At 44.3% G+C, this 21,741-nt stretch overlaps 1 protein-coding gene across 3 annotated transcripts in view; it reads left to right on the top strand.

Annotated features, from left to right (window-relative positions):
* ABCA1 (ATP binding cassette subfamily A member 1) overlaps positions 1 to 21,741 on the top strand; it is a 90,384-nt gene that overhangs the window by 41,898 nt on the left and 26,745 nt on the right. For all 3 annotated transcript variants that reach the window (XM_027708621.1, XM_027708619.1, XM_027708620.1), the window contains exons 6-11: positions 2,116 to 2,237; positions 6,299 to 6,490; positions 13,635 to 13,721; positions 18,240 to 18,480; positions 19,056 to 19,195; positions 19,434 to 19,550. In XM_027708621.1, coding sequence (XP_027564422.1) covers positions 2,116 to 2,237; positions 6,299 to 6,490; positions 13,635 to 13,721; positions 18,240 to 18,480; positions 19,056 to 19,195; positions 19,434 to 19,550 — 899 coding nt within the window. The remainder of the gene's footprint in view (positions 1 to 2,115; positions 2,238 to 6,298; positions 6,491 to 13,634; positions 13,722 to 18,239; positions 18,481 to 19,055; positions 19,196 to 19,433; positions 19,551 to 21,741) is intronic.

Here is a 21,741-nt window from a genome sequence, read left to right as displayed (position 1 = left end):
GGCCCTTTAAGAGAAACTTGAAAAATATCTTAAATGGGGACAGATTAAATGAAAAAGCTTGCAAACATCTGATCTCTGCATGCCAGTGTGCCTTCAGCCAGCCACCCCTTTGTCCATCTGAGTTTCTGAACAGTAGATGATCTCACCAAAAAACAAACAAGCTGCAGAAGTGCTTAGGGAGTTTGGCGCATTTGGGAATTAACCAAGGAATTGGGGTGGGGGAAATTTTTCCTCCAGCTACAGCAAAGCAGGGTGCTTCAGCTGGAAAGAAAAGGACGTTTTTGTTATTGCGGGAGCCGGCTCTTTTCCCAGCCTTTCCCCGGGCTGGGAGTGGGGGGTGATGGTTGATTTTTTTATGGGGCTCAGTGGGATGTTTGCACGGCATGTTCACGAGTGGGTCCTGCTGCGTGGTGGGGGAGAGAGAGAGAGAGAGAGAGGAGAGGGCAAGGGAGGAACTTTTTTTCGCCCCGGAGTAACCTCTGCGCCGCCGCCTCAGCGCAGAGGCGGGCAATTTACTTTTTCGCTGTGGAACAAAAAAAGGCAGCGGGGAATTTGTAACTGGATATGTGGATGAAGGAGCAATGACCGTCAGTAACCCCGTGCGCTTCGTGCCGCAGGAGCGGAGTGCGTGGCTTCCTCCCCCCGACGGCTGCTCCGACCGGGAAGCAGAAATGGCACCCGAACCATCGGTCCCCCTGGTACAGCTGTTCTCCATAGGACGAGGGGGGAAGTGCAAACTCTTAGTTCTCCCATGTCATTAGTTTCTCTTTAGGGCTCATTGTTTCCCACTGTTTGCTCTGGGCTGTGTGCGCGTCCTCCCTTCCTAGAGTGGTAAAAAAAAAAACCAAACAAAAAACCTTGATGGTTTTGTCTTAGCTCAGCCTGGAAATCTTCACCCTGGTAAATCCTGTGGCGCTTGTTCTCTCTGCCTCCTCCTGGCATAGCTGCTTCGCTCATCACTGCTTGTTTGCAGAATCACAAAATATTCCGAGTTGAAATTTTGGGACCCACGGGGATCGTCGTGTCCAGCTCTTAAGTGAGGCCCATGGGGGGGGTCAAGCCTACTATCTTGCTTTTATTAGCACCATCATGAAGGTAATAGTGTCCTCTTTCTCTTAAAGAAAATAACAAAACCAAAACACAAAAAAACCAACCAAACAAAAAACCACAACCCCCCCAAACAAAAAAAACCCACCAAAACCCAGCAGAAACAAAGAAACAACCCCCCCCAAAACAAACAAAAAACCAAGACTACCCCCCTTCCCCCAAGTGAAAAAAATAACCAAACCCAAACCACAAGAAGAAAACCCAAAACAGTGTTTGAGGGTCAGTTTCTTAAGATCCAGGTTTGTGACTTCAGTAGTGTGCTTGGATTATAATTTCCCTATGGTTCCCCTCTTCTGTGATGAAGATACGAATTTGTTTTAAAGCTGGGAGGTGAAACACCAATGGCTTGAGAAGGTGAAGCTTTTGTGAGAGAAAATGGAAAAAATCCTGCAAATGTTTTTTAATTCCAAGTGGTTAAGATTGTTTGCTATATCTTTGTGCAATTCTGTATCATACCTGTGTGTCTGCATATGTCAGACTTAGAAATTTGTGGTAGAGTACATTTACTATTAACGTAATTGACTGCAGGGATGGTAAATCCCTTGGTTGTCCATGCACCAGCTCAGTCTCATGTTCTGTAACAACACAGGGATTAAGTGCTAATGCTGGGTTTCAGCCCAGATCAGGGGAGAAGCTTGGTGTATCTTACTTCTGTGTACATATGTTCAAATTGAGCTGAACTAATGGTGTTAAAGGGAGCTGTTTTTAAAGGTGAGTTGTTGGGGTTTTTTGTTGGAGTTTTGATTTTTGGGGGTTTCTTGTTTTATTTTTTTTTTTATTGGGGGGTGGGGCGAGGGGGTTGAGATCAAGACATCGTGGATTGACATTTCTGAAGTCTGCAAAGCTTCACAACACTTTGCCAGCAACTCCTCTTTTCCCTTTGTGCCATGGTTTGTGTAATTCCCCATCCTCCATTTGTCAGCTTTGCTTTTCCTGTTCGGAGCTCTCACATGAGTTTCCTTTTGGCTTTGCCATGACCAGAACGCTGCTTGTTTTGTCACTTTCCAGACTTGAAACTTCGGGATTTCCTGGTTGACAATGAGACGTTCTCAGACTTCCTCCACCATAATGTGTCCATGCCATCATCTGCAGTAGAGGAGTTACTGAATGCAGGGGTCAACCTCCAGCAGGTAAAGAGCACTTTCAACCACTAACATAATGCTTGTCTGTTGTTTGTTTAGCCATAGTGCCAAGATCCACAGTGCAGAACCCCTCTGAGCTAGATGTTGTACAAACACAGAGGAAAATGTATTCCCTGCTTTCTCTTCCATCCTGCCCTCTCAATTTACTGTCTTATTTGATTGTAAGCTGTAAAAGGACACTGGGAACTCATGGGCAAATGTTTAGGCTGCCGGAGATCTCAGGCTAAACTGAATTTCTTCTTTCCTTTTTTTTTTTTTTTAATGTAAGTAAAACATTAATTAGGTTGCTTGTGCTGTTCTAACTGTTCAGTCACTCGGCTTGGACTGGAGCAGGGTTTCTATGTGCTGCTCTGCCTTATAGTCCTGTGCAGCAGAAGGAGGCATGCTTTTAGGTTTGTGACCAACTCTTCAAGACAGGCACATTCTATATTATGTACTACAGGAGTCCTGATATCAAATGAAACTCCTGAGTGCTCCCATGGAGCCATAAATACAGCTAGTGGTGACAGTGGGCTAGAGCCCCTGTCTTATGATGGCTGTCTGCCATTGTCAGGTTTATAACATGGTTTTTGCTAGGCTTGATGCATTAGTCCACCAGCATCCTTTCCAATGCAGAAGTCAGAAGAGACTTCAAAGGAAGACCCATGGTTCTCTTGAGGCAGTGCAAAAGATGGTATGCAAAAGGAGAAGGAAATCCATTCTGCTTCCCAGCTCCATGTCAGATCTTTTCACTGAAGTGGGGCGGATTAATAGTCCTTTTAGTCTTTGTTTTCATGTAGTTACAGATGCTGTCCTGCTTTGCAGAGGTTGTGTTGTTCTTCAGTAAATTCTACCAAGCCATCTGTTTTAGTGCAGTTTGATAGTTAATCCTGTAAGTTAAGGATATGTTCCACTAAAATAAAGTGGAAAAAATTTCTTACCCATTTTAGGGTGCAAGTTTTGTTTTATTTGAAACCAATTTGCCTGAAATTCAAGCTAGATTAAGGCAGGATAGTTCTGGAAGGATAGCCGGAAGACTTCAGCAACAGCAACATAGTCATTCTTCCTAAGCTGGTGGAGAGGCTTTTAAAGCATGCAAAAATCCAGCTCTCACACTTATGTTGTGTGACTTCCACTGGCCAAGCCAGTGGAAGACGAAAAAGGCTTAGCTCTCATCTATATAACATGTCTGAAGGGCAGTGAAGGGGTGATTGGTCAGCTAGTTCTTCCTTGAATGATTTAAGCTGTGTTCTTGTTTATGTAATTCTTGAGCTCATTCTGCTAGGGCACTGGGAGTGAGGCTGTTAAGTCTTAACAGTGTTTCGTGCTGAGGGATGGCAGGGAGAGCTAACAGGGCAAGAGGGCAGTAAGCTGCAGAGCAGTGGCCCACCAGATTCTCTTTGAGCACTTTTCTAACACAGATAATAACTAGAGATGTAGAGCTCTCTCCTCCTGCAGAATGACTTTATCTGAGTCACGAAATGGACCCCTTTGATTTTGTGGGAGATGTGGGTTGGAGATCTGACCTCACTGCTGAGCTGACTTCAGTATTAATAGGCAGTAGTTATTAGGTCTCTGTATGGGTGGGTCATATAGTAGGGCCTAGGCAGAGTATGCAAACCTCTCACAGGAAATATAGCTGCCTTCTGTGGTCTGTTTGTGTCCTGGGGTTGTTCAACAAGGCAGGAAGTTATGATATGCTAGCAAGTAAGGAACTGAAGTCACCAAGGAGATGGGACTGTTCACTGGTGTTACTGTAATGACAGTGCTCCAACATGCCAAGCTGGGCTGTGTGTCCAGCATGCTGAAATAAGTGCAAATAGATAAAAGCCACCAAAACTTTGTCTTGATGGGCATGTTGCTTCCAGTGGCTCAAAACTGTGCTTCTCCAGTAGTGGCAGCTGTGGGATTTGGAAGGCTCCTGGATCAGCAGTGGGCAGGCAGCTGTCTAACCAAGTCTAATATGCTGCTGTTGTCCAGGTGTGGCCAGACAGCTCTTATGTGGCTTGGAGGCGGGAGTAGGTCCTGTCCCTCCCAAAAGTTGGAGGCACAGTGAGGTCCTGGGCCAGGACTGCAGCATGATGTATTGAATAGCAATGAGGAGTAAATAACAATGGCCAGTGCATATTCTGCTTGGAGCAAATCTCCCTGTTTCATGAAGCAGGCACGCTCCCAGGAGAGAATGATGTGACCTGTGAACATAAAACAATGACCTGTGACTACTTTCAGACATGACCCTGGCATTTTGAGAGTCGTTGGGGGACTTAGTCTGTCTCATAGGATGTATTTTTTTGCCTGTTGAAGATGCCATGAGTTCAGGTGACAGCAGATGGTTAGAGAACCGGCTGGCTTAGTGTGACTGGGTGTTTTAGTTTGGGGTGGATAGGCAGAGCCTTAGTTTAAGGTCTTGTGCTGTGGACCTCAGCATTTGGAAGGGGCAGCTTCTCTCCAAAAGAGTTTAAAATCTGAGTGAAAAAGTTGGGCATACTCAGGATGGTGGAAGGGTTGGTCACCTTCAGTTTTTGTGGGTGAACGCTGAGACACTAGGAGACACTGGTTTTCTATATGTCCATGCAGGGAAGCTGGTTTAGACTAATTCCAGGTCTCTGGAGTGTTATTTCCATACCCCATAAATATCTCCTTTTCAGCATGGCTATAACACTGGAAGTATCTCTGCTGGCAAAAAAAAAATAACAAAAAAAAAAAAAAAACCCCACAAAAAAAAAGAAAAAAATTCCCCCCCCAAACCTCCAGAATTTTTCAAAAACCCAGCCTTTTTGATGAGAGAGCGCTGATTTATTCAGCTGAGTGTGCAGCGCTGAAATATCCTATTTTTGGCATATGGACACAGACCAGAGTTAAATGTTTGCACAAGTGTTGCATTAAAAATCTTTTGCCTCTCCTGTCAGTTCCATTTGCTTGTTTTCTGAACGTAATGTGCTTTTACCCCTAGATGGTTGATGCCCCTTTGGTTTTGAAAGATGAGAAAGTTTTCAGACTTACCAGCACTGTTCAGGAGCTGGTAACTCTTCTGGGATGTAGATCAATCCTCCTGAGTTGTTACTGGAAACTGGGCAATGCATGCCAGGTATTATTAAAGAATAGAAAGAAGAAATGAAGTCTAAAGCTATTGTTACCTGTGCATTTACAATAAAATTGTTCCTTCTGTCTAGCCCTGTGGCAAACAAAAAATTCTTGCCAGCGGTAGATTCTGCATTTTCCTTGTTTATCACCTTTATGAAGTGTGCAGCTTTTTTGACATAGACCTGTTTGTTTTTCAGCAAGCCTAAATTCTGTAACTAACCTGATTAAAAGAAGCTAGGCTACCAGGTCTGAAAGGGTCTGATGGTAACACAGAGGGATTTTATCAATTTCTTTTGTTAATAAGGTGGTTACTTGTGGGTTAAGAAACATTATTGATAAGCAAACCATTACCTTAAGTAGAATTTGCCTGTGAGGGAAGACTCTAGAATCTTATCTTGTCTGTTGCAGCCAGTAAGATAACTTTTTTCATTGATATGTTATCTGCTCAAAAACACTGCAAAAGGTTTGTCTCAGCAGTTAGTGAAGAGATATTTCAGAGCTAAGGGAGAAGATGGTTCTGATCCAGAACTAGACAGCAAATGTGGCTGGCAGATATGTCTGAGGAGTTTGGGACATGGGTCTTTTGCCCTTCGCATACATTTGCCAGACTTGTGTCTAGTCACAACCCTTGTTTTTGTCTCTGTGGCTCAGTTCCCAGAAGACTGAAGGTTAGGCAATGCATGTACCCTTGGCTGGAGGAAATGGCTCCTGTGGAGGACAGGATCACTGCTGCTCTGTGCACGTTTGTGGAGAAGTGAAGAGAGACCTTCCTCCCCCAGGACTTCTCTCCCATGTTCTTCAGTGGGGAAATGTTTTTCTTGGAACTGAGTTGTGTATGAGTCAGCGCTGCTCAACCTGTAGAGAAGAATGCCCTCTTACCTCTATCTGGAAATGTTATGAGTGGTTTCTTTTGTCTAGGTAATAACCAGTTTTTCGCTTGGAGTCTTAGATGAAGGGAGACTGACATGCCCTCCCCACTTTTCCAGGTCATTGTATCTGGTTATCGAATGCGATTGCGAGATCTCTGCAACAACTCAACATCATCTGAATATCTTAAAATCCAAAATCAGACGGTGGCCATGGACTCTGAAGCCTTAATTTGCGCCTTGTCAAAGGAAAAACTCCATGCAGCTGAGCAAGCCTTCCGTGCTAACCTGAATCCTTTGAAGCCCCTTCAGGTGAGTTCACTGGTCCTACCCATGAGAGTCTGTCATCGACACAGTGGCATTTTCCAGGGCTTTCAGTCTAGGAACTCATTCGTATGTTTCCAGAGTGAACTGTTCATTGGCAGTAAGAAAGAAGAAAGATTGTCTTTATTACTGGAGTGTGAAGAGCATTGCTTCTTCCTGTCTTTCTTACCCTTCCTGTTGCAGTCTGCTACTTGTGGAGCATAAATGTGTGTGGTCTGCAGTTCAGTTTGTCAAGAGGAAAGTGTTTATGCTGCATAGTAACAAACAGGCTCTTGATTGTCCCTGTGTTTTAGACAGATGTTGTCTTGACTGGAATGAGCCCGGATATTAGACCACCTTGTGCTGAGTGCTAAAACCATCGCTCTCTGCCCTTAGCATGAGGCCACTGAGAGCAGAAGTTTCCAGCCACTGATAAGCCACAACCTTTAAATAGGTTTAATTTGTAGAAACTAGAGTCAAGTTTTAAAGTCCTGTTTCAAAAATTGACCAACTGTAGGGGTTTTGGATCAAGAATTCGTCAAACTTCAAGGAAAATATATTATTTACAGGGTAATTGGAGGCTGGAGCAGACTAGGAAAATCTAGTGATGTTTTGCTACAGATCCACAATATCTGTGAAAATACAGAAGTTTGAGGAATTCAGTGCTGGAAACAACAGTAGAGTGAAGAAGGGACCACAGAACCCACTCTGTTACCCACTAAAACAAACATTCTGTTGTCTGCTGTGGAAGAAATAAACACTTTGACTGTGTGAGTTTTCAGATTTGATGAGCCTTTCAGGACTGAAAGTCATGTACCCCTTGCTTGGCTTTGTCCCCAGTCAAAGAGGGTCATTATTGAGTACTGGAATCATGTGAGTCTTCTGTGCAGTATGTAGTGGTCAGTGACTTCTCTCCACAGCTCATCTTCTGTTTTCCGTGTGTCCTCCATCTGCATTTTTTTTCTTTCCTTCTGGAAGAATAAGATAATCATAAGCATGAAAAGATGAGGTAACAGCACTGAAATTGTCCCCATAACAAAGATGGGCTGTTTGGAGAGGAATGGCTATAAGCAGTTTCTTGTCTTCAGTTATATGTATGTGTGCACATCTATACATATGTTGCTTTAAACCATTCAATGATGCTAAAATTTTGGGGTCTGAAGAGGATGAAAACAGCCAGCTGTTGTACCACTCAGTATTGGCTTTCTGAGCCCTGTGGAGACTCAGTCTTGCTTTTCTCATTTATGGAAGTTCCTGCAGGTTTGCTGACAGAAGTGGGTACTGAGTGTGTCTATGCCATTAGGTCTGTGTTGGTTGTTGGTGAGATAAAGCAGTCATAAACCCCTCTGTGCCACTTGGCAACAGCAATATAGATTTAAGACGTTATGTGCAATTGTGGGGGACTTCTGAGAAGCTGGCTCATTATCTTGTCTACAGAGGAGAAAAAAAGCTGGAGTACAGAGGCCAGCAATTCTAAACCTGCTGTTTATTACTGTCTGGTAAAGGCCCACAGTTTTCCTTAGAAAAATGTCACAGTTAAACTGCTGTAATGCATCAGTGAGTGAAATAAAAACTAATTGGCTTCAATGTGGCCAGGCAAAGCGAATAAATTAACTCTAGGATCACGACCAACACGTTTGAAACTTGTGTCTTTAAAGACTAAAATGTGCGCTGACCTGCAGTAACATCTTTGAACAAAGAGAGAACTTTCTGTTCATGAACAAAGGAGGCTTTTGACACAGCTTATTGAAAGCACTGTGTGTCAAATCTTGGACATGCACACTGAAGATAGCTTGTACCATATCTACTGCAGAGTCTGTAAACCAATGACAACAATTTGCCCAGAGATTAATTTTTTTTTTTCCTTAATCTCTTTGATGTACTTCACAGCCAGTCATTTCAGTAAGTAGAGTAAGAGCCAAGTCAAGTGCAGGTACAACAGCAATTTGGAGGCAGGTTTTTAGCTTGTGTAATGGGACCTGGGCTTCACTGGTTGCACCATTTTGTGACTTATGGAGTGGCAGCGTCTTAGTACAAGTAGGGTAGTACAAGGACTTGAAGCTGTGTGCAGGAACTGTGTAAATTCAACACCAAGGGCTTGAATAGTAAACCAGGAGTTTGAGCCCCTCAGATATCTGCGCAGTAAAGTGGCTGTGGTTTCTTGAACTGTCTTAATCCTGAGGACTTCAACTGGCATCCACCTCCTTGTTTCTGTCCCTGTGCATTCCTGTTAGTTATTCCGCCTACAAGATGATGGCAGTAAATTACATCATGGAACTGATCCAGGAGGCACCTGACTGGGTGCTTACACAAACATTTGTGCTGAAACATGAAGAGGAGGGTGCAATATTGAGAGCGCAGTGATAAGGGAGTGTGTGCGTGGCCTGTGACCCTGATGATGACTCCTGCTGGCTCAAAGTGTGTGTGCATTTGAAGCCTCAGAGAAACTACAGGTGTTCTAGGTAACTCTTGAAAACCCAGTAATTATTAACAAATTATGGACTGATCATGGCTTTAAAAAAGAAGAGTGCTCGCTTGGTGAAATGCTTGAGCTGTAAATGTCACAGCACTGTTAATGATGTTCTTTTTTAAAAAAGAGAGGCAGAAAATAAGCACTTTATATACCTGCTCATCAGTTCTATCCAGAACACCATGAGTGTTGCCCCAAGTGCAGCGGTACAGTTAAGACAAAGAAGAACTTCTAATTAAAATTTTCCGCTAGGATTTCTAGCTCTGTCACTCGTCCCTTGTATTACTTCAATTTAGCCTTCTCTGCAGGATGAGAAAACAGAGCCAAGCATATGGAGGCATAGTAGGAGGGTTAAAGGGTGTCTCCTTATTCTTTTTTTTATGTAAGAACCTATTGGAGGCAGGCTGTTTAGATCAAAACCCAGCAAAATATCTGGAAGTGATTGCAAGGCAGCAAGGCAGAGGATCACCTTTCCTTCTTCTCTGAGTGTTCACTCTGGGTGTTTCAAAGAGTCAAATTCCTTTTTCCAGGACCCACGTCTTAATCTACATTCATTCTCTGAAGCCTTTTGACCAACAATAAGTACTGTGGGACACGGGACGTGTTGTACAAGATGTGGACACATCTTCTCTCTTTTTGAGGTTTGCTTTGTGTGTTGGGTGTAGTGAGTGGGACTGAGGTAGGAGAAGCAGGTTTGAGAACAACAGTGAAGCAGTAAGGTTGCAAGCCCTCCAAATTTCCTTTCCATCTTTCTCCCAGTGGTAGGCCACCAGTTGTCCCGTGGAAGAACTACACAGTCTGGGAAAGGTTAGCAGGAGCAATGGCATTAAGTCCCCACCCATCCCAACGCCGTCCAGTGGGACACCTCTGACTGTCTTATATCATAGAAATACCTGTTTAGATTTCCTTCTGCAAATTCTCCCCAGTTTAGAATATGATTTGAGGGGAAGGGGAAGGTTTAATGACAATTCAAATTTATCCTGTAGGATTTCATCTCTGCAGCACTGCCTAAGAAGGGCTTTGCCACACTCACTTCCAGTGGTATGGGTCTGTAATAAGCCATAAATATGTTGTGGCTTGTGCACTGTAGTGGTCCTCGAAAGAGTGTGGGTGAGCACATGAAAATCCAGTTGTTTTTTCTCCCTTCGTAATATGGGTGGTATTTTGTCAAAAGGTTAGCATGAACTAAGTGTTAGATAATAAATGGCTTTTAGAAAAGGTCTCTTAATGTAAATATGTGCTGCAACTGAACTTGTGGCTTTCCTTGCTCTTTTGAGAGCGTTTTCAGTCAAGCACAATGATATCATCCTTTTAAGCAGCAGTAGTTTGGGACTTCTGGGAAACAAAAGCAGAAGCTTAAAGCACATGATTTTTCTGCAGAGACCAGTAAAAAGTTTCTGCTGAGATCAGTATGGAGTTGCAATAACTATTTCAAAGCAAACATGGCAGAGTGGTCTTTATTAAGCAGAAACAGTTAGCTGTATGATGCAGACTGAATTTTGGTTGTATTTTGTTATGACTTTTCAACACTTTAAACATATGCACTCTCATGTATGTTAGAGAATTGGATTTTTCCATCCCCAGTAAGTCTCAGGTGGATTTATTCAAGGCTTGTCTTGATTGTGCAGTCAACCCCAGTCATCTCAAGTATTTTTCACTATTTTAAATCTTGTAGCGTGCACATACGAGCACACAAAGTCCGCTCAGAGCACTCTGTGCCTCAAGAGTATTATGATGTTGGCTGCCCCAGAAGACAAGTCCAGTGACTTGCTAGCCACTAATGCAGTAATCATACAGGGCAGTTGTGCTCAAAACCTGCTAGAGCTTTGTCTAGAATGGACAGTTGATGTTTTTGCAGCGCTTCACCAGAATACGAGTCATTACCCCTCAGCCCCAGGATTTAGTGCAGACACCTGCTAAAGCCAGTCTCACAGTAGGACCAATCTTACTGAAGCTACCCTGAACCATCTAGAGGTTTCTTATTTATGGAGTGATCTACTTAATGAGCCCCTACAAAGTTTTATATTGCAGGGAAATCAATGATGTGGTCATCTGTTCAAAGAAGACTGGCCCCTGTGACTGATTTTTGTTATTGTCTCTGGAGATGACTTGTGAGAGGCTTCCTGAGTGGGCTTTAGCATGCAAGAGGTGGTAAAGAAAATAAAATTTCCTCCATGTCAATGATACCATTGCAAGTTATGGTGAGAAATGAACTTGGAAGTGATGTGAATCTGTTAGGGAAGAAAGGTCAGGGTACTGTGGTATGAAAGGATAGGTGACTGCTCCTCATGTTTCAGGGTAAGGTTTGCAAGCTCCTTAAATCTCCTAAGACTCACATACTGAGTCAGGACAAAGTCTTGTTAAGCTCAGTGTCATCGAGTGATAGCCCTTAATGGAGGCATGTGACAGAATGCAGCCATGGGGCAAATGTGTAATAACATTTCCTCAGTGTAAAGTCCTGTTCTTCGGTAGCTTGCAACTCAGACTTTGTCAGCTACTGCTGGGATCTTGGTGTTCAATAGCATTTGGTAAGATTTTTATGTTTAATGAGTTTTTTTAAGCCTTTCTCAAACGTACAATACCCTCAGCATTGCATAATAGCTACTGATTTTTTTTTTTCCGTTTTGACTAAGTTGCATATGCAGCAGCTTCTTTTGGTTTTGTTTTAGACTGGTCATTTCACTGGAAGTCCTCCAGTCCTGTAATGTCAGGCACAGTGAACAATCATCCCCAGTTTCCATTCTCCATCCCACTTGTAATTCTACAGACCTCTGTCATAACCTGTGTTTGTCCTTACAGATCCCATTGGGAGAATTGTGGTCTATTGTTCTTCCAACGAAAACCATTCTTGCCTTGAATCATACTTGTGGCCTTTGTTCCTTCAGAGATGGAGAACCTAAAGTTGCACATAGTTCTTGAGAACCAGGACTGCAGTGTGGATTTATATTGATGTTGATCTGTTTTATCACTGTAATTCTAAGATCTCCCTTTCTGAGTGGCACTAGCTCAGTCAGAGTCATAGAAGGGTATCTTAAGGTCTTCTCCCTATGTACTTTACTTTGCAGTACCGAAATTTGTTTGGCACTTCGTAACAGTGTGTCAGCATGAAGTTGTTCACTAATCCTTTGCAATTGGATTTTGGCTTTTCACTGCTCTGAACCAGTTAGTGTCATTAGAAAACTCTTCCTCATCCACACTGTTCCTGAATCACCTCTGAATGCAGTGACCAACACAAAACTGTGTAGGTTGATGAGGTATATGGAGCTGAACAAACACATCTATTGTTATGCAGGAACCTAGGACCTTCTATGTCATTGCTAAAGTGGTAGAGAGCAGATATGTAGCTTTGGTATCTGCTAGCTAAATTTCTTTAAATGTGTCTTGGAGGTCTAAGCCTGTGAGGATTTTGAATTGCTTTTCTTCTACTCCTAATGATGTGGGTTTTATTTATCCAAACTTTAAGGACTGTGTTTATTAGAAATCCACAGAGGTTAGAGAGACCCTCCCTGACTTTGCTACTGGCTTTGGAGCGAACACTAACTGTGCACTCAGAAAAATTATCTAAGTCTTAAATGTCCAGCAGATCAGCAGAGCAGTGCCCATTTACACCAGCTGATGCTGACCAGATCTTGCCAGCCTCCAGCAGATCAACTAGAATAAGTGAAAGCTTCCAGGCTTTGTTTCCAGGAGTTACTCCAGGAAAGATGTGAGAAGGAAAAGATTCAGCTCAAAAGTTGTGTGCTAGAATCAAGGGCCTTGGCTGTTCAATGTGTCACAATGCTGTAACTTCAGTATGCTTTCAGATGCTACAACATGTAGCTACTAATGTGAAATCTTAGGAAATTACTTTAATCTTCATTCCCTTGAAACAAAGATTGTGTCCAAATGTTTCCATTCATGATAATACAGATATGTGAACAGAAGGGCAAAAGAACCCCACAAACCGAAATCCAGGCCCACTAGTTACATGTAGAGCAACTGGAAACAAGGAGTTGTCTTCAGTGTAACTCCCTGCTAGAGCAAATAATTTCCTGAAAGCTATGCCTTCCACTTCCAGAAACCTGTCAGTCTTGCTCTTGGTGATGGTGCATGTCAGCTATTTCCTGGAAACTGGTTGTTTTTAAATAGGCCACTGGCTTAGATAAAAAACATCAAGGCCCGATGGGGGACTTGAATAGTGCTGATATACACTGCAGTAAGGAGTTCTTTGTATATGAGCTGATATCTGTGTAGTCTCACTGAAAACTTGTGCCTACCAAATCATTTTGACAATATCCTCCATTGTACTGACTTTACATCCCCTTCTTAGTACTGGCTTGCAGGATTTCAGGTCTGTCCACAGTCCACATGCTGTGCTTGCTTTGTGACCTGGAATGCAAGTCATCCTTTGCACTGTTAAGTGTATGTATAATGTATGCATATAACATTTTATTGGTATGGTTCTGGTTATGGCATCTGTACCTAAACCTGTGAGGAGGGAAAGGAGTGATCCTATCACAGTGCAGGGTGCAGATGCCCAAGGTATTTTAAGTTCAAGGTTACACAGAAAGCCAGCTCTGCCTTCCCCATCAAGAAAGTTGCTGTGTAAGCAGTCCTTACTACTCTATTCAAGAATGTTTGCAAGAGTTTAATAATCTTTGTGCCTTGCAGTAACTTTTAGTTTCCTTTTCTGTCTTCCTGCAGAGACAACTTTCTTTCAATTCGTCCTTGTGGGATCTATCAGAAACTGTGGAAACTTTGAGAGAGAGCATTGGGAAGCTTGTTAAAGAGGTAAGGAGCACCTTTGTGTCACAACACATTACCATTGTGATGAAGTTGCTGTCTTAGCCTGCCATGGAGCACAGAGGCACGGGTGCAACTCTTTCAGTCAAATCCCTGGCTTGTTTCGAAAACTTGCCCATCCTACAGCTGTTTTGCCATCCTACAGCTGTGTCAGTACAGGCAGCGCTCTCTTTGCAACCCCTTGGCACTCCCAAGTTACAAACACCATAGCAGGAGTTCAGATGTTTTCTGTAGTGTTTTGCCTTCTCAGCAGTGGCACAACTGTTGCCCTTGCAGTACATCTGCTGCCTAGCAGTGCCTTACAAGCTGTATGTGGAGGCTTTTCACTCTGGCTTTTTTTTTTTCACTCAGTTGCCAACCATGTCAGGGTTATTACTTGGTTGTATCTACTGGTTTTTGGGTGCGGTTAGGGTATGGCATGTGGAAAAGATGTTGTGGCTGTTCTAATCTAAAATAGTAGCTATAGGCTACTGTTGCCTCTTTGTCTAACTAGCTTTTTGGGGCAGAGATTGTTTTCCAGTCTTGAGGGGCACTCGGCACAACGACATCACAACACTAAACATTAACAGAGATTTGCAGAGCCAAACTGACATTCTCGAGACTGCAAGTATTTGTTTTTGCAGGTAAAACGATGGATCAAGAAAAAAAGCCCCGTGTACCTTAGTGTGAGTTAAAAGCCCAAATCTGAGGGGGGGGCTTGTTGAGCCAGAAACTTATCCTAGTTTTTTCGGCTGGCTCTGACTTTGAAGTGCTGCTATTAGTCAAAAACATTCTCTCCCTGGAGCAGAAATCACAACCATCTAAGCTAAACAATGCTGCCGCCTCCATCTAAGCTAAACAATGCCGCCGCCTCCTCCTCCCCTTCGCTAGTCTTCCGTCTTCTGCATCAGAGCAGGAGAGCTCAGCGGCCGTGAACGGCAGTAACCTCTGAGAGCAAGCACAAGAGCGGGTCACTTCAGGTTAGCATGCGCCTCACTCCCACGGAGGGGCAGCTGCCGGGAGCCTGCGCCGTGCCAGCCAACAATTCCTGGCACGCATCCTTCCCCGAGTCCTCCAACCTGCCGCTGAGTCCCATTTGCATAGAAGTAAAGACTAGTCCAGGATCAGCTTCAGCTAGGACCATGGCAGAGCTTTTGCTGCCACCAGCGAGGCTGCCCTTCGGAGTTTGGGAGTTTGATTACAGCTGTTTCCTGTTACGTCACTTCAGCTTGCGTTTTTTTCTTGTCTGGGATAGAAGTAATTGAAACCATGTGATACTCAGTTTGCTGATGTGGACGAAAACGTCCCAGAGTAACGTGCCTTTTGCTTGGCAGCTGCTTTGGGTAGGACTACCTTTTATTTTGCCCTGCTGCTCTGCAAACAAAGGCAGCTTTTTGCCCTGTGTACAACACGAGCTGCTCCAGATGGCTTGACCGAAAGTTACTTCTTATTGTCTGTCAGGCGGATTTCTGTGTGAAAAGGAGGGACTTGCTCCCTTGTTTCAAAGGGCAGCAGCTTGAGGGGGTTGAGAGAACTATTGTTTGTGCCATGTCTAGGAGCCTTTCTAGCAGGGAATTTTAATTAGAAAATGGTCTGAACAAAATATTTGTCTTGGAGTGTGGGGGTTGATTGGATATGTGTCCTTGGACTCTTCAAATCAAGGTCCAGGAAGGCAGATTAAACACCAAGAGCAAGGGCAACTATTAAACACTTACGGAGCCAGGTCTGATGTCTGGGAAAAGAAATAGCTTAGTAACCCTTCATGCATGAGATACTTGCCTCCAGTGGTATAAAAAGAGCAACTCTGCGTGTAGATTGTGAGGTTGCTGGTGCCAAAGATGAAATAAAGCTCCTCGCTCAGGCTGTTTTAAAACTATGTGTAAAAATGTATTTGCCAATGCACTCCCTCTAGAAGATAATTAACACTTCGTATGTTCATGGGAATTAACTGCACTTCCTATTTGTGCACCTTTGCTCCTCATATTTCGGAGTTTATGGCACTTAGCTAAAGCAGTTGACTTTTTGCTGATCTAAAATGAGCTGTTTTACCTAAGGTATCAATACTCCTCAAGAATTACACTCTGAAACTGTAACACGCCTGAAATGCAGCCTTGGCCTCTTGGGTAGGGAATCATCAAATACGAAAGTCCACATGAGCGTGTGTAACAAACAAAGGCTGTTATGTGACACTTTTTTTTCCATCAATGTCCCATGATGCTGGGGTCCTGTCAGTCACCCTGAACCTGTGGAGTCAGGTTGAGTGGCACCAGGGTGCAGACCAAGGCAGCAGTGAGGAAATGAAAGCACACTTGAACCAGTCACTCTGGACACACGTACTGAATCCTCAGGCTTTAGCTGTTCTCACAGCTGTCTTCCATCAGATCGGTGTGTCATGTGTTTTTAGGCAGCTAAAAATAGAGACTCCTTGTGTAGATGACACATAGTAGCTGTAGTTTAGCATAAAAGAATTTTTGTCCAGATGTTGGCACATCCAGAGGATGCGCAGTACTGCAGATGAACACAAAGGGTCAGGTTTGCTTCCCACTGTAAGGCCAGAGACACTTGAGTGCACTTTCCTTGGGTGATCTTGGATCAAGTTGTTCTGGCACACTGCTGCTTTCAGCATTGTTGCTGGCTGGCTTCACCAGCTGTCTTAGACTTGGGTTACCTGCATTTTATTTAAACAAAGGTGACAGAACCAATACACAAGGAGTAAAATTGGCAAATGGTCTTTGATTGACTCCGTCCTGTTTTCGGAGGCAGTAACTGTTGGACCACAGCATCTAAAGTTGTTTCTAAAATGCAGCTGATGAGCAGTTACAAATAGGTGTCTCAGCAGCTCTCCTTGCCTTTATTAGTGCATGTGGCTGTTTCAGGCAGCACAGTAAGAACATGCAAGTTAATGTCACCTGATATTTCATAGCAGTCAAGAAATCAGTTAAAATGCTAGAAAACATTTAAAATGGGATAGAGAACCAGCTCTAGCCTTTTACCACTTGATATGGAACACAGATGTAGGCCTTTAATCTCCAAAAAAGGATAGCAGAATTGGAAAAAATCATTCAGAAAAGGGCAGTTAGGATGTTTAGAAGTGGAATGACTTTCACACAAAGAACAAGGGAACAGGCTGAGACTGGACAGCTTGGAAAAGAGACGAACTGGGGATATGACAGAGGCCTATAAAGTTGTGTGGCACATGAAAGAGATAGGAATAGAATGTTAACTGTCTCTTCCAGTAAAACAAACAAACAAAACCCAACAACAACAACAAAAAACACACAAAAAAGACACCAAACGGAGCTGACCATAGTCAAATTAAGGAAGGGGAGAGAAGGTTCTTTCGAGTGATGCGGTGATGTGTTGGATGTTAAATACTTGTGGATGTTCAAAACTTTAGGAGTTGACCATGGAAGAAATTCATTGAGGGTTAGGAAATAAAAGTTCCTGGAGCTGAAAATAAATGGAAGCTGGAAGGTTACTTGGGGGAAGTATCCTCCATTTTCTTGCCTTTTTCTTATTTTTTCATAACACCCACTTACTGTCACCATCACAGAGGTGATGTTCTTACATCTTGAGACAGGGAGTCTGAGAGTAATGCTCCAGTGTAGCATGAAACCAGTACTCAGGGAAGTGGGTTGCTTTTCCTCTTGTGGTGAGCTTAGCCATACCCAAGTATGGCCACATTAATGCAACGAGTGTCTCAGACTGAGGGCCCGGTGCTTTTATTCATGACACATTGCAGACATATTGTCTGGCTTATGCCAGACAAATGAGTCTGGAGGTACCAATTTTCCTGGCTGGTTGTGTGTTGTCACCCCAAGCCTGGTGCCAGATCAGCTGGGCAGAAGACTCCTTGCTGTGGCTGGCTGTGTGCACAGCTTGCACTGTAATCAGGCTTCAGGCTGCAGTAGGGCTTGTTTCAGGGGTTTTCTGGGAATGCTGTTGACGATGGGACAGGGAGTTTCTGGGGCAGGGATAAGCGATACCAATCTAAGTGGTCAAACTGGCTGCCAGGTGTAACTCAGTGGAGGCTTGCTGACCTCTGTGGAATTGTGCCAGGTGACACTGCTGTGGCCTGCAGCTCACCCAGCCTGTGTCCCGTGAGCTGCACTCACTGTGTGTTGTTCCTTTAATCCCTCTTCTGACTCAATGCACCCCACCCCACCAGTCCTTGTGAGGGGACTCCACTGGAACGTGAACCATTGTGCAACTGGGAGGAGAAGCAGCTTCCATGTGAGAGGACAGGGAGGGCAGGAACCACCCAAAGCACTGGAGGAGAAAACTCAAGAGTAAAGAACTTGGCAAGGATGCATTCCAAGTGCTTGCACAGAAGAGACTTCCTTCTGTATTCTCCTGCTGTAGAAGGGGGGGAAATGTTATCCCTGGTCCTTACCCTTGATGTGTTCAAGGGCATTCTCATCTGTTTGAAACCAGATGTGTGATTTGGAGGAGCATGGCAAGATCTTTTCCTTTCATTAATCCTGTTCTGTACTTGCTTCCATTCTTTTCTACCATCTTCCCCTCCAGTTGCTGACTATGAGGAGCTGGAGCGACATGAGGCAAGAGGTGATGTTCCTGACCAAAGTGAATGCCTCAGACTCCTCTACACAGATCTACCAGGCTGTGTCACGCATCGTGTGCGGCCACCCTGAAGGTGGAGGGCTCAAAATTAAATCCCTTAACTGGTATGAGGACAACAATTACAAAGCACTGTTTGGAGGCAACAGCACTGAAGATGATGTGATTAACTTCTATGATAACTCCACAAGTAAGTGTAACCCTGGCGTGGCCCACGGTCCCGTCTACTTCATGGTTGTCACCACTGGTGTTTCCCAAACTGCCACAGGCGAAAGCAGGTGGTCCTGAGGGACAGTATACTCTGTTGTTTCAGAAAGGCATGTGCATGTCATCCTGCACGTGCCCTTAAGTTCAGTGAAGGTGCCAACACGCAGAGATTCCCAAGGCCGTTCTGGAGAGTCCACAGAAAGCTGTGCAGTGGGCTTCCTTCATGGGGAGAGGGAGCACAGTCATGTGCAGCCTTTGGAACTCTGTCCTTTTTTGGACAGATTTTGCTTGTGCAGTGCAGTGGGGTTGTTGGGAGCATTGCAGAACTACTACTGTGGCTCTTAATGATGGAGGCGAGCTGGTTGCTCCATGTTCACTGGGCAGGCTTGGGCTGAAAGGGGCTTTTTGCCGAGCTTTGTGGTAGAGGAGGGGGTTTGTGTCTGAAAAATTCTGTGCTTTCAGTTGTGACTGTCCTTGAAGCCCACGCAAGTGGGGTTTATGCCTTCTGCAGTTGTCACTGTGCTCTTCAGCCACTCACTCTTGTGCTCTCTTAATCAGCACCCTACTGCAATGAGCTAATGAAGAACCTGGAATCCAGCCCGCTTTCCAGGATTATCTGGAGGGCTTTGAAACCCTTGCTGATTGGGAAGATCTTGTACACTCCAGACACACCAGCTGTAAGGAAGGTCATGTCTGAGGTAACTCTAGCCCTGTCCTCTGATGTGTAGCATGAACTATGTCCTCTGGCTGTGCAGCTGATCTGGTCTAGTTATATTGGGCCCAAACACAAGCCTAGAAAGGATTGCCTGCAAAAGCAGAGCCTCCCTAGTCTCTCACCTTCCATGTGCTTACTCTTGAAAGCTCAATGCACCCTCTCAGCCCACAGTGGGTCTCTGCCAGATTTTGGAAATAAACTTCCTCTCCTCTTTGTGACAGGTGAACAGGACATTCCAGGAGCTGGGTGTGTTTCGTGACCTCGGGGGAATGTGGGAGGAGATAAGCCCAAAGATTTGGACATTTATGGAAAGTAGTCAGGAAATGGATCTCATTCGGGTCAGTATGCTGTCCTTGCCATAACCACTACTGTTGTTTTTTGCAATAAGTGATGAAATATTTATTTTAGATGGTGCTTCATGGTCCTTCAGTGCTGGATTGGGCAGATAAATAGTATGGATGGGACCGCTTCTTGAAACAGATTGTACTGATCCTGCATTATGCTTGACATTCCTTCCTTCATGTAACAATCTCCTGCAAATGGGAGTAGTGCACGTTTAACACCTGTTTCTAATCTGCCTCTGTTGGGAAATGGACTGTTCATCCACAGTATTGCCCTAACAAATTGTGGATACATCACTGTGGTCCCTCATGTGCAGCTCTGAGGGGTGGAGCTTTGCACCCTGTGCTGATGTCTTTGGAAGCTCAGCAGTGTAAAACTGGGGTTGAGCAAATGAGGGACAACTGTAGAGGAGCTTTTCCAGCAGTCTCTGCAAGGCAGCTGGTTGGGTATCACAGTGCAGCTGTTTGTGTACAGAGAGCTCCCCAGGTCTTAAAAGCCTTGAAATTCTTTCCTTTTTTACTCCAGTGTGTTGCTGTGCTGAATAATCTATGACCTGTCCTGTTGTACTTTTCCATGAACATGACATACTGGAGTGTCAGCCTCCTGTACCTCTCTTGGCTTTATGAAAGTTAGTGCTGTAGATGGGTAGCATCGGAGGTGAGAACTGTGACCACTAACTGTGAGCTGAACAGTTTGTTGCAGAGTTCAGGTGGAAAGTCAAGGTCCAAAACTTTGATTTGCAGTCATGTCCTCTGAAAAATGAATGTTTGGGGGTTTTTTTGTTTTGGTGTTTTTTTAATAGGCCCTGTGCTTTTCTGGTTTCCTGTTTTGTGTTGCCTGTTAACCCTGCTGTCGCTGGTAGTTAATTCTTGATCTTCCCAGCAATTTCTCTTCTGTATTGGTGTAGCAACAGGGGTTCCTTTGTTGTCACCTGCTGATGATCACACAAGCAAGAGTACTTCACTGTCAGTGCCCAGGCAGCTCCCAGACAGCATCCCACTCAGTTTAGAGGTGCAGCATGGATCACTTGCACCTTGAATCCCGTGTCCAGTTCTGGGCCCCTTAGTGCAAGAAAGACATGGAGGTACTGGAGCATGTCCCAAGAAGGGCAACAGAGCTGATGAAGGGACTGGAGCACAAGTCTTGTGAGGACCAGCTGTGCAAGCTGGGTTTGTTTATTCTGGAGAAAGACAGGCTCGGGGGAGACCTTATTGCTCTCTGCAACTACCTGAAAGAAAGTTGGAGCCAGGTGGAGGTTGGTCTCTTCTCCCAGGTAGTAAGAATGAGAGAAAAGGACTTCAAGTTGTGCCATGAAAGGTTTAGATTAAATATTAGGAAAAATTTCTTCACTTGAAAGGGTGGTCAGGTACCAGAACATGCTGTCCAGGTGGTGCAATCACCATCCCTGGAAGTGTTCAAAAGGCACTTGGCTGTGGTAATTGAGGACATCACTTAGTGGTGGGCTTGGCAGCACTGGGTTAACGTTTGATCTCAGTGATCATAGAGATGTTTTCCAGATTTAACAAGTGAATAAACTGAAACACAGTTGCCTGTTTGTGGGTGCTTTCAAGAGGGAGGTAGGTCCTTTGCTGGTTGTTAGCCACTGAGGCTGCTATGCTGCTGGGTTGACCAGTCACCATCTTTCAACTTTCTGGGTTTTCACAATCTCTTTGGCGTATTTCTTCCTGCTGAAGTACAGGAATGTGCTTTGCTTGCCCATCTCTGCCACTTCTAGCTTGATGCTAATGTGGCTGCTCACTTGAGGAAGGACAATATGTGCCCCAAGAGTTAAGGAGCTTTTATGTGGGCACTGAACGAGATGAGGCTCAGCCACTTCCCTGCAGGCATGGTGTCCTTCCTGCTGCGGATGGTGGCACAAGGTAACCTTGGGAGGCTAAGTGAGAAGAGAGAGAGCATATCCAATCCCCGTTTGCTTGGATTTCCCTTTTGTATCTTTTCCTTTGCTAGCTTGGTCTGTTCTGTTTCTCCAGTTTGCAGTGCTGTTTTTATAAGTGCATGACCTACTACTTTCTGGTTTGCAGGTAACAGCAGAGCACGGGGAAGCTCTCCCTGCTTCATTTTTTGTTGGGGCATTTTTGTTGTTTTCATTCATATGGATTTTTGCAGTTTTTTCTCTTGTGCAGGCTTGGTTTTGTTTTTTTCTTATCTCCCTGACTTCAGTTCAAC

This window comes from Neopelma chrysocephalum, unplaced genomic scaffold (genome assembly GCF_003984885.1).
Source record: "Neopelma chrysocephalum unplaced genomic scaffold, ASM398488v2 Primary Assembly neopelma1_96431, whole genome shotgun sequence".
In the NCBI taxonomy this organism is placed as follows: Eukaryota; Metazoa; Chordata; class Aves; order Passeriformes; family Pipridae; genus Neopelma; species Neopelma chrysocephalum.
This window is presented reverse-complemented; position numbering and strand designations above follow the sequence as displayed.